At 46.8% G+C, this 12,919-nt stretch overlaps 1 protein-coding gene across 2 annotated transcripts in view; it reads right to left on the bottom strand.

Annotated features, from left to right (window-relative positions):
* The window catches only part of PDIA5 (protein disulfide isomerase family A member 5), a 116,544-nt gene that overhangs the window by 26,062 nt on the left and 77,563 nt on the right, over positions 1-12,919 (bottom strand). The window contains exons 13-14 of one of the 2 annotated variants that reach the window (XM_082260979.1): positions 2,901-3,064; positions 722-852 (exon numbers count right to left, since the gene is read on the bottom strand). The exons of the other annotated variant lie outside the window; for it this stretch is intronic. Coding sequence (XP_082117105.1) covers positions 722-852; positions 2,901-3,064 — 295 coding nt within the window. The remainder of the gene's footprint in view (positions 1-721; positions 853-2,900; positions 3,065-12,919) is intronic. 2 annotated transcript variants of the gene reach the window in all.

Raw genomic sequence — 12,919 nt, 5'->3', positions numbered from 1 at the left:
AATCTGTCCCATTACTTTTGGTCCCTTAAAAAGTGGGAGGCACATATACAAACTGTTGTAATTCCTACACCTTTCACCTGATCTGGATGTAAATACCCTCAAATTAAAGCTGAAAGTCTGCAGTTAAAGCACATCTTGTTTGTTTCATTTCAAATCCATTGTGGTGGTGTATAGAGCCAAAAAGATTAGAATTGTGTCCATGTCCCAATATTTATGGACCTGACAGTATTATATATATTACATACACACACATATACAACACACGACTGTGTAATATGTATGTATGTATGTATGTATGTATGTATGTATGTATGTATGTATGTATGTATGTATGTATGTATACATACATACATATACACACACACACCTCCTGTATTCAAGCGCCCCCACTCTGGATGAAAGGCTTTATATAAATAAATAAAAAGCTGATCATTGTAAGCACACGTCAGTGGTAAATGGTTTGTCTTATATCTGCAAAGATTACATTGTACAGGAAGAAGCTTGTTCTTTTGAAAAAACAGACTTACTGTCTGGATTACCGGATGAAAAAGGAATAATGAAAGCCGAAAAAAAAACCAAAAAACAAAACAAATGCAGCCGCTACATCTGGTAAGCTGCGATATAATAACGGTTTGTTTTTGGGTGTAACACGGCTTGAATGAAGTAGAAGATGTCAGCATTGTGCTCTATGATAACTTGTTGATGAAACAGAAGTACTTACAGGGGGCGTAGAACATGACCAGCGCGTGCTTCTTCTTTTTCAGAGTCTCCTTGAAATCTTCCCCCAGGAGGTGCAACACACTAGACGGCTTGTCTTCCCAGGAAGGCTCTGGAGGGGGCGGGGCCTCAGGACTGCCAGGAGAACATACATGTCAGTGTACAGAACATACATGTTCCGGTCTTTTATCAGCACACAGACAGGAAGAGTCACTTGAGGTCATTCATGGATCCGGAGCTCTGAGCCCACAGTCCTCAAACTATATTAAAAACACGTTTTTTTTTTTTTTAAAGATAAAAAAAAAAAAAGGGGAGGTATTCGAGCTGCACGATTCTAAAATGAGAATCACTATTTTTTTTTTGCCTAGAATAAAGATCACGATTCTCGGCACATCATTATCTTTTAGATTATACAAAAAAAAATTGGGCTAAATTTATTTTTTTTTTAACTTCATTAAAGTGTATTTTTTTACCAAAAACTGCGTTTGAAAGTCTTCTGCGCAAATACAGTGTGACATAAAAGATTGCTACGATCGCCATTTTATTCTCTAGGATCTCTGATAAAAATAAAATTTATATTATTTTTTATATATATATATATATATATATATATATATATATATATATATATATATATATATATATATATATATATATATATATATATATATATATATAAATAAATAAATAAATAAAATGTTTGGGTATTCAAAGTAAATTTTCTAGCAAAAAATACTGATTTAAACTTGTAAGCAAAACAAGCGTCAGAAAAAGGCTTAAGTGGGGTACACACTATAAGAAAATTGGGCGAACGATTGTCCGATTTTTCTCATTTCACAGCAAATCGGAACCGATGAAAGAATTTTCTTCCGGAAATTTGTGCGGAAATTCTCGTACAACAAAGGCTTTTTTTTGTTATTTATCGTTTCTGATCATGCGCAGTCTTTTTTTCCGATTTTTCTTGTACAAAAACGGTACACATTAAAACGAAAATCGTTAGTTTTTTTTCCCCGTACGAGAAAAATTTTGGAGTTTGTCCATCCGAGAATTTTCGTAAGAAAATTCTGAATCATCTGTAGAAAGTTCTGCACACACTATACGAAAATCGTACGAAAATTCTTTGGACGAAAATGTTCGCCCGATTTTCTTATATTGTGTACGGGCCATAATTCTTTAGAGGTTATCTAAAAGAAGGAAATGATACATTGTAATACATTGTGTTTATAGTTATCTAGCAGCCTTATCAATGTTTATCAGGAGGGTCTTTTTTTTCTTTTTTGACAGCTGGGAATGAGCAGAGAATGGCTTTGTAAGAATCAAGGACATGCTGTTTTAAGATTGGGGGGGGGGGGGGGGGTCAGGATGGGGGAGAATCAAGATCACGGTTTTTTAACGCATAATCGTGCAGCTTCAGGTGGTATACAATTAATTTTACTTATTCTTTTATAAATATTTTATTTTTTTATATAAATATTTGATTTTTTTCTGATTAATAAAAGTTTAATAAAGATGGAACAGAATTATTCTGTTTAAAAATATTTTATCTTTAAATTAAAAAAATAAAAGGTAGTTAAAAAATGGGGTATATACAAATATATTATTTTTCTATACAGATTTTTTTTAATTAAAAAAGGTTTATTCATTTAAGATGGAACACAATTCTTTTATTTTTGATTTTTTTTTTTAATAAATATAAGTGTTAAAAGTAAAAAAAAAAAAAAAAAAAAATTGTTACATAAAAAAGGTGGAATACAATTATTTTTTTTAATATTTTAAAAAAAAATGTGTTAAATAAAAAAAGTGGTATATAATTTTTTATAGAAATATATACATTTTTTTAAATTCAAAAAAAGATCATATAAATAATTTTATAACACATAGTTTAAAATGTTTTAAATAAATAAAAACGTTAAAAAGATTTGATACAAATAATGAAAAGAAGGATTTAAAACATCTAAATTTAACATAAGTAAATAAAATTACCAAAAATTATACTTCCACTCACAATTGAAGATTTGGATAACGTAGGACTGCTGGGGTGCTGTAAAGCCCCATCTCTTCTGGTAAGTTCCCTACTCCTATGGGGGTCAGTGATGGGTGGTAAAATCTATACCGGAGTAATCACATGACCTGGCGGTAGAAGAACGAATACAACAGAACAATGACCATGGAAGGCGGCTTACTTGTGCATATATTCGATAATCTTCTGCTCTGTGCGCAGGTGCGGCAGCGTGTACTTGTCCTCGCCATTTTCAAAATACTTCAAGGTTGGGAAGCCCGATATTTTGAACCGCTCCGCCAAAGAGCGGTGAACTGTCGCATCCACCGCCGCCAATACTCCGACACCCTGAAACAAGAAGAGATGGACATCAGCATTTTGACAATCCTGATCCTGGGAAAATTGTTTTCAGTGGCGAAAACAAAAAACTCGCTCATAAATGAGCGCAATGAAAGGCGGAGCTGGGGATATAGAAGAGAATTTCTGTAGGTATAATTATACATCCAATATATAGATAATCAATATGGCAGCACAAACAGTATCACTACAATGATGCAACAGAGTGTCATCAATTCAGGGTCTTTTTATTAAATTTTTTTCCTGCGCGACTGTCTCAAGCCATCACGAATAATCCTCATAATTTGCCAAATACATTTTTTTCCTAAAATTATCAGCTCCATCTGGTGGCCATAAAGTGGTACTGAGGTATTTCTTGAAAATACTCCATTATGGTCACTAGGTGGAGTGGACAATCACAGGAAATCAGATTAGAAAAAATATGGCAATTATTTGTGATAAAATCAATTAGAATAAAAAGAAAAAAAAATAGACCCCTTAGTGTTTTAAGGTTTATTATTTGCTAAAGCTGAACTCAGGGCAGATACAAAAACACACAAAATGAATCCTGAACTGTATTCTTTCATACATCATTACAGGAATTTTTTAAATGCAGGCAATGTGAATGCCTGAATCTGACCTGGTATTTAGCCTCGTTGTAATCTCTGTACAGCAGAGCTGGGGTGTAAGAGGCAGAAGCAGTACAAGAAGCCAATCGGTTCATGTGCTGAAAAGAAGCATAGGCGGAGAAAGCAGAGTGACAGAAAGATGTGCTCATCTCCTTGCTGCTTCTCCTTCCACTCGCCAGTCAAAGAATGGGGGCTCGTCCGGGATTACTGGCCATCAAACTGAGGACATCTAGTAACATATAAAGTAGAGGGAGATTTCTCTTCAACTCCTGATCCAAGATCCAAAGTTAGAACAGGAAATCTCTAAAACATGGAAAGATACAACCATTGAACAGATGGCACTGGGACAGTGTCCCCATTGGAATTTTCCATCTCTGTTCCTGGATTGTGGTGTATTTTGGTTTTGTGCGGTTCTAAACAAGACTAAAATTGGGTGCCCCCATATACATTTGTCCCACCCCTTCCTATTTAAGGTTTACCCCTTTATCTGTAAACTCTACCCCTTCTTTAGGTTTCACCTCTTTCTAATGGAATGCCACCTCTTTAGAGGTTGGGGGGGAGAGAGAGAGAGAGAGAGAGAGCACGAGAGAGCGAAGAGGGGGGGAGAGAGCACGAGAGAGCGAAGAGGGGGGGAGAGAGCACGAGAGAGCGAACAGGGGGGGAGAGAGCACGAGAGAGCGAACAGGGGGGGAGAGAGAGAGAGAGAGAGAGAGCGAACAGGGGGGGAGAGAGAGAGAGAGAGAGAGAGAGAGCGAACAGGGGGGGAGAGAGAGAGAGAGAGAGCGAACAGGGGGGGAGAGAGAGAGAGAGAGAGAGCGAACAGGGGGGGAGAGAGAGAGAGAGAGAGAGCGAACAGGGGGGGAGAGAGAGAGAGAGAGCGAACAGGGGGGGAGAGAGAGAGAGAGCGCGAACAGGGGGGGAGAGAGAGAGAGAGCGAACAGGGGGGGAGAGAGAGAGAGAGCGAACAGGGGGGGAGAGAGAGAGAGCGACCAGGGGGGGAGAGAGAGAGAGCGACCAGGGGGGGAGAGAGAGAGAGCGACCAGGGGGGGAGAGAGAGAGCGCGACCAGGGGGGGAGAGAGAGAGCGCGACCAGGGGGGGAGAGAGAGAGAGCGCGACCAGGGGGGGAGAGAGAGAGCGCGAACAGGGGGGGAGAGAGAGAGAGCGCGAACAGGGGGGGAGAGAGAGAGCGCAAAGAGGGGGGGAGAGAGAGAGAGCGCAAAGAGGGGGGGAGAGAGAGAGAGAGCGCAAAGAGGGGGGGAGAGAGAGAGAGAGCGCAAAGAGGGGGGGAGAGAGAGAGAGCGCAAAGAGGGGGGGAGAGAGCGCAAAGAGGGGGGGAGAGAGCGCAAAGAGGGGGGGGAGAGAGAGCGCAAAGAGGGGGGGGAGAGAGAGCGCAAAGAGGGGGGGGAGAGAGCGCAAAGAGGGGGGGGAGAGAGCGCAAAGAGGGGGGGAGAGAGAGCGCAAAGAGGGGGGGAGAGAGCGCAAAGAGGGGGGGAGAGAGCGCGCAAAGAGGGGGGGAGAGAGCGCGCAAAGAGGGGGGGAGAGAGCGCGCAAAGAGGGGGGGAGAGAGCGCGCAAAGAGGGGGGGAGAGAGCGCGCAAAGAGGGGGGGAGAGAGCGCGCAAAGAGGGGGGGAGAGAGCGCGCAAAGAGGGGGGGAGAGAGCGCGCAAAGAGGGGGGGAGAGAGCGCGCAAAGAGGGGGGGAGAGAGCGCGCGAAGAGGGGGGGAGAGAGCGCGCGAAGAGGGGGGGAGAGAGCGCGCGAAGAGGAGAGAGAGCGCGCGAAGAGGGGGGGAGAGAGCGCGCGAAGAGGGGGGGAGAGAGCGCGCGAAGAGGGGGGGAGAGAGCGCGCGAAGAGGGGGGGAGAGAGCGCGCGAAGAGGGGGGGAGAGAGCGCGCGAAGAGGGGGGAGAGAGAGCGCGAAGAGGGGGGAGAGAGAGCGCGAAGAGGGGGGAGAGAGAGCGCGAAGAGGGGGGAGAGAGAGCGCGAAGAGGGGGGAGAGAGAGCGCGAAGAGGGGGGAGAGAGAGCGCGAAGAGGGGGAGAGAGAGCGCGAAGAGGGGGGAGAGAGAGCGCGAAGAGGGGGGAGAGAGAGCGCGAAGAGGGGGGAGAGAGAGCGCGAAGAGGGGGGAGAGAGAGCGCGAAGAGGGGGGGGGAGAGAGGGGGGAGAGAGGGGGGAGAGAGAGCGCGAAGAGGGGGGGGAGAGAGCGCGAAGAGGGGGGGGAGAGAGCGAAGTGGGGGTAGAGAGAGCGAAGTGGGGGGGGGAGAGAGCGAAGTGGGGGTAGAGAGAGCGAAGTGGGGGTAGAGAGAGCGAAGTGGGGGTAGAGAGAGCGAAGTGGGGGTAGAGAGAGCGAAGTGGGGGTAGAGAGAGCGAAGTGGGGGGTAGAGAGAGCGAAGTGGGGGGAGAGAGCGAAGTGGGGGGAGAGAGCGAAGTGGGGGGAGAGAGAGCGAAGTGGGGGGGAGAGAGCGAAGTGGGGGGGGGAGAGAGCGAAGTGGGGGGGGTGAGAGAGAGAGAGCGAAGTGGGGGGGAGAGAGAGTCTGGCTTGCTTCATGGTGGATACTCTTCTGGTGTTAAGTGTTGGATGAACCCCCCTAGTAGTCTCCGCCATTACCACATAGAATACAAGCCGCTATCTTACAGTTAATTTTCACGCTATCACAAGACAAGTTCCACTTCACTAGTCTGGGCGGATGTTCATGTAGAAGCCTTCAAAATTATTTATTCACTTGATTACAATTTTAAGTGATTAATGCGGCTCTGTATACCGGCCAGGCGCACCGCGAGCGGAAAAAACAAGAAAAAAAATCCCCATCAAGCAATTTTCCAATAAAACGGCACATTTCTGTATTTCTCCAAATATGACAAGTTTAATTAATCCTAATGGCAAACAGTTCTCCTAATAAACAAGCCGCCCGGGCTTTTCCTGTAATGTTCTCTGACGGAAGACGTTTCGGGTCTTGGCACGGCGTGCGAATTAGCAATCAGCCGAAGCTCGGCACAATCTCCTTGAGGATCCTTGGAAGAGACGCGGCTTATTTTCATTAGTCCGCTTTCTGTGGCATTAGCGGTGGGTTCTGTCAGGGAAACTGAATGTGTCATTCGAGCTCTTCCAAAAATTCCCCGGAGCTTAATAAATATTATGAAGAGTTAAAGAGCCGCAGCGCTCCCCGGAACGGCGATAATACGGCCAGAGCCTTCCAAAACCTGGAGGGAGGCTTTAATCCAATGGAGGTCATCAGTTCATAGCCCGGTTTCAGTGTAAGAAACAACCCAACACTCCTAGTATCCTCATCCCCAGGGCCTGGACAAGGGGGGCAGGGTAGCCATCAGAAATTTTGGGGCCCCCTTACACAGCTCTGGGCCTGACCACCAACATTCCGCAGGGCACAGCATCTGGCCATCCCACCGAATCCTTCAGTGCACCCAATTATATTTTAACACTCCTACAACTTAATAAATGAAAATGAATCCAATCCATCAAAGAGAAATCCTCATATTCAGCAAAGAGACATCCCAATCAAGTAAAGAGACGGCCTCATATTCAGCAAAGAGACATCCCAATCCAGTAAAGAAACGGCCTCATATTCAGCAAAGACATCCAAATTGAACAAAGACGGCCTCATATTAAGCAAATAGCCATCCCAATCCAGATAAGAGACATCCATTCAGCTGTATCCGCTTTCTCTGCAGCCACCTTGCTTTAGCAATTGCTAGTTACTACAGCAGCAACAACAACTCGGTCTCGTTGGCTGGGGCCCCTCGGAACGCTTGGGCGCCCTACATGTGCATGGACCCCCCCACCACGATGGCTGCCCTGAAGGTGGGGGGGGGGGGTAGAAGGGACAGGTGCAGCAGCTTTATGTGCGTGGAGAGGGGAGGGGAACTGGGAGCGGCGGCAGTTTCCTTCTCCCCGATTCAGAAAATTTTTCCCCTCCGGCGACACCACCAACTCAGGGACATTTTTCCCCTCCGGCGACACCACCAACTCCGGGACATTTTTCCCCTCCAGCAACACCACCAACTCAGGGACATTTTTCCCCTCCGGCGACACCACCAACTCCGGGACATTTTTCCCCTCCGGCAACACCACCAACTTAGGGACATTTTTCCCCTCCAGCGACCCCACCAACTCCGGGACATTTTTCCCCTCCGGCGACACCACCAACTTAGGGACATTTTTCCCCTCCAGCGACACCACCAACTCAGGGACATTTTTCCCCTCCGGCGACTCCACCAACTCAGGGACATTTTTCCCTTCCAGCGACACCACCAACTCAGGGACATTTTTCCCTTCCAGCGACACCACCAACTCAGGGACATTTTTCCCTTCCAGCCACACCACCAACTCAGGGACATTTTTCCCTTCCAGCGACACCACCAACTCGGGGACATTTTTCCCCTCCGGCGACTCCACCAACTCAGGGACATTTTTTCCTTCCAGCGACACCACCAACTTAGTGACGTTTACTTCTCCCTGCCTCTCACTGGCAGGAGTTATAGCAGTGACACTCCTGTCAGTAGGGCTTTTTGTTTGTCCGAAGTGCAGTGGTACTAGGTAGGTACCCCCACCTCCAGGACTAGCCATGCGATTACAGCTGTGACTTGTCCTAAAAGCAGAAGTCAGCTTCCAAATTACAACTCAGGGATATTTTTCCCCTCCAGCGACACCACCAACTGAGGGACATTTTTCCCCCACCAGTGACACCACAGACTCCGGGACATTTTTCCCCCACCAGTGACACCACAGACTCGGGGACATTTTTCCCCTTTTGCTAACACCACAGACTCCAGGACATTGCTCCGCTCAGACGACACCACAGACTAAGGGACATTTTTTATTTTTAGTGGCACCAACCGACGCAAAGACATTTTTCTTTTCCAGTGACACCGCCAGCTCAGGGACTTCTCCTTTTAGTGACACCACTGCCGCGGGGACTCTTCTTTTATCTGAAGACATTAAGATAAGGCACTGGATACGGATCCTCAATATAGAATGAGAAAAGTCCTTGTAAAGCCAGGTGACCCGTGTTCGGCAGCTCTCCAAAAAAAAAAAAAAAAAAACACAACAGGTTCCCCTCTCAAGAGTTGTCATCCGATTTGGAAAGTTCATATGCATTTCAACCAAAGAGAGCAGGTGCCAAAATAAAGGTTTTGGGGTCCAAAGTGATATTTTATTGGCTCCTCAAATGACAACAGGAAAAAAAAAAAGAAAACACCAAAAAGTCAAAGCGTTTCGGGACCTGAGAATTCCCATCTTTATCAGGGCTTTAAAATAAGCCGGGGGTTCCACTGAATATGTACCCTTCTTCTTGCATTCATCCCGAAGATATCACAGTTTGTGCCTAGGTGTTCTGTATCCTCATAGCAGGATATCTGCAGTGTAGGATCATCTAAGGAACTGCTGCTTCTGATCGTCTTTCCAGATTTGGTGATGTCACTGCTGTGCTGATCATCGTTCTCCTTGCTGGAGGGGAAGCTGTACCTGAGGACCTGCTGTGCAAGGATCTCCCTGCTTCAGCTTTTCTGTGAACCTGTGCTACCCTTCCCTTTATCATTACTCCATCAGTCGTCAGGGAGGAAGCTCTGACATGAGGAAGCAAAGTTGTTCTTGCTGGAGGGGGAAACTGTACCTGAAGATCTGCAGTGCAAGGATCTCCCTGCTTTTGCTTCATCCATTCTGTGGACCTGCGCTACCCTTACCTCTATCATTACTCCATCAGTCATCAGTGGGGGGGGGCAGCTCTGGCAAAGCCCTCTACTAAGATGGCTGCCTCCACAGAGAGATGCAGTGCATGGCAAGTGCTGGGAAATAGCAGTGCATTTCCTGTGCCTAAGCACTCCTGTTTTTTATCCTCATAGCTGGATGGGGTGGGCTCAGCTAAGGCACAAGTGCCTCAGACTAATGGCCATACCAGATTTGGTGATGTCACTGCCGCGCTGATCACCGTTCTCCTTGCTGGAGGGGGAAGCTGTACCTGAGGACCTGCAGTGCAAGAATCTCTCTGTTCCAGCTTTTCTGTGAACCTGTACTACCCTTACCTCTATCATTACTCCATCAGTCATGGGGGGGGGGGCAGCTCTGACATGAGACAGCAAAGCCCTCTCCTCTATTAAGATGGCCACCTCTACTCAGTCACACTACAGAACAAGGCATGGCAAGTCCTGGAAAATAGCAATGCACTTCCTGTGCCTACGCACTCCTGTTCTGTATTCTCATAGCAGGATATATGCAGTGTAGGATCATCTAAGGAACTGCTGCTTCTGATCGTCTTACTAGATTTGGTGACGTCACTGTTCTTGCTGGAGAGGAAGCTGTACCTGAAGACCTGCAGTGCAAGGATCTCCAGGCTTCTGCTTCATCTATTCTGTGGACCTATGCTACCTTTACCTCTATTATTACTCCATCAGTCATTAGTTCACCGGTCATCAGAGGGACAGCACTGGCAAAGCCCTCTACCAAGATGGCCACCTCCACAGAAAGACGCAGTGCATGGCAAGTTTTGGGAAACAGGAGTGCATTTCCTGTGCCTAGGCACTACTGTTTTTTGTAAAGGCAAGAGATGACCAGCGCTATGGAGTGTGCGGTGAAGCGTGAGAGACTGACAGGTGTAAGCAGCCAACAACCAAACCCCAAAAGGGGTCAGGATATGTGTAAAGTGCAAAGAGAGGTTGTAAACGGCGCTACCTTTGTGCAATTAAAAGAGATAAAGTGCATACATGGCAGTCTATCTGTTGCCATGACAAGGGCTGGCTATATTAAGACCGGGAGTACGCCGTGGTGACGCCGCTCCAGCAGACGTCGATGACGAAACGCGTAGGGCGGGTCCATTGCGTCACAGCGTCACTTCCGGTTTTGAGATTCCACCGCCGTGGAACGCGGAAGCTTCCTGGCGAGTACTACTGATCCGAGGCAGCTATCACGGTTTCACACAGTGAGTGGATGCTACGTTTCTTCTTTATTTATACGATCTGATACTTCATGAGGCTCCCCTCTTCTTTCTCTCCATATGGAAACACGCCAACTGGTGCTTTGACTGTGGAGGGGGACCCCTGGAGATCCATCCTTGCCTAAAGCTTCCGTGCAGGGCAGGTTGTATTCACAGCGCGACACCTAGTGGTCACACGGGTGATTGCAGCTGGCTTTTTCATTTCATTATTTCCTTTTTATCTTTAGGGATTTTTTCCCCGGTAACCTTTATCACTTTCACTTCACTGATTTGTTTTTCTGCAGGCATGGTGCACTTTCAGCAATAAACAGTGCCCGAAATATCACTAACATCTGATTTTATTTCTACACTGGATTGATTTTTATTATTTGCACATCACAATAAAAACACTGTCTATGGTATTAAATTTATTTATTGCACTTCAGCACTTTTTGGGTTTTATTTTATCACAGACTAGGATATCTTGATCTTTTATGACCTGAACCCACTTGATATATAGCACATATATTTTTTCAATTTTATGGGACACTCCCTTTTTATAATTCTTTAACAGTGAATGTATGCACTTTATCTCTTTTAATTGCACAAAGGTAGCGCCGTTTACAACCTCTCTTTGCACTTTACACTACTGTTTTTTATCCTCGCAGCTGGATGGGGTGGGCTCATCTAAGGCACGGCTGCCTCAGACTGATAGTCACACCAGATTTGGTGATGTCACTGTACCTGAGGACCGGCAGTGCAAGAATCTCTCTGCTCCAGCTTTTCAGTGAACCTGTGCTACCCTTACCTCTATCATTACTCCATCAGTCATCGGGGGGGGGGGCATGGCAAGTCCTGGAAAAGAGCAGTGCACTTCTTGTGCCTTCGCACTCCTGTTCTGTATCCTCATAGCAGGATATCTGCAGTGTAGGATCATCTAAGGAACTGCTGCTTCTGATCGTCTTATAGATTTGGGGATGTCACTGCTGTGCTCATCACTGTTCTTGCTGGAGGGGAAGCTGTACCTGAAGACCTGCAGTGCAAGGATCTCCCTGCTTTCTGCTTCATCCATTCTGTGGACCTATGCTACCCTTACCTCCATCATTACTCCATCAGTCATTAGTTCAGTCATCAGTGGGGGCAGCTCTGGCAAAGCCCTCTACCAAGATGGCCGCCTCCACAGAGAGACGCAGTGCATGGCAAGCTCTGGGAAACAGCAGTGCATTTCCTGTGCTTAAGCACTCCTTTATCCTCATAGCTGGATGGGGTGGGCTCATCTAAGGCACGACTGCCTCAGACTATTGATAGTCATACCAGATTTGGTGATGTCACTGCCGCACTGATCACCGTTCTCCTTGCTGGAGGGAAAGCTGTACCCGAGGACCTGCATTGCAAGGATCTCCCTGCTTCAGCTTTTCTGTGAACCTGTGCTAACCTTACCTCTATCATTACTCCATCAGTCATCGGGGGGCAGCTCTGACATAAGGAACCAAGGCCCTCTCCTCTATCAAGATGGCCACCTCCACTCAGTCACACTACAGAACAAGGCATGGCCAGTCCAGGAAAACAGCAGTGCATTTCCTGTGCCTAGGCACTCCTGTTCTGTATCCTCAAAGCTGTGCAATCTTACCAGATTTGGAGATTTGGTGATGTCACTCCTTTGCTGCTTACGGTCCTCCTTGCTGGAGGGGAAGCTGTACCTAAGGACCTGCAAGGATCTCCCTGCTTCATCCAATCTGTGGATCCGAGCTTCCACCACTTCTATCATTTACCCTCCAGTCATCAGATCCCCAGTCATCGGGGGGGGGGTCCCTCTTACAAGAGGAAGAAAAGCCCTGCCTCCACCAAGATGGCCGCCTCCACCAAGATGGCTGCCTCCACACACAGCCACAGTGCAGAACAAGGGGTGGCAAGTCAGTAAAGAGGAAACGTTCAGCTACAAAGAGACCATAGGCACCACTAATGACTAGCCCTTTGCCCTCTGATCGTCTATTCTGAGCACAGCTTTCACAGTACAGGTCCTCTAAGGATGAAGAGGATGCTCAAACCATCCATCTGCTTTCCTGCCAGTCCTCCTGGATCCTGTGGGTCAGCAAACAACGCTCAGCTTCCTGGTCAACAGGAACTGAAACTGGGTTGACTTCATGGAGGACCTGAGGGCAGTAAGGGGGTCCCATAATGTACATTCAGATCAGTCCCTGATCAAGGAGCTTACAACCAAAGGTCCCTACCTCACATACACATACTAGGGCCAATGTAGACAGAAGACAATTACTGTGACCTACCAGCATCAGTATTGTGTGTGGGAGGAAACCAGAGT

This window comes from Pelophylax lessonae (assembly GCF_965119305.1).
Source record: "Pelophylax lessonae genome assembly, chromosome: 6".
Classification (NCBI taxonomy): domain Eukaryota; kingdom Metazoa; phylum Chordata; class Amphibia; order Anura; family Ranidae; genus Pelophylax; species Pelophylax lessonae.
This window is presented reverse-complemented; position numbering and strand designations above follow the sequence as displayed.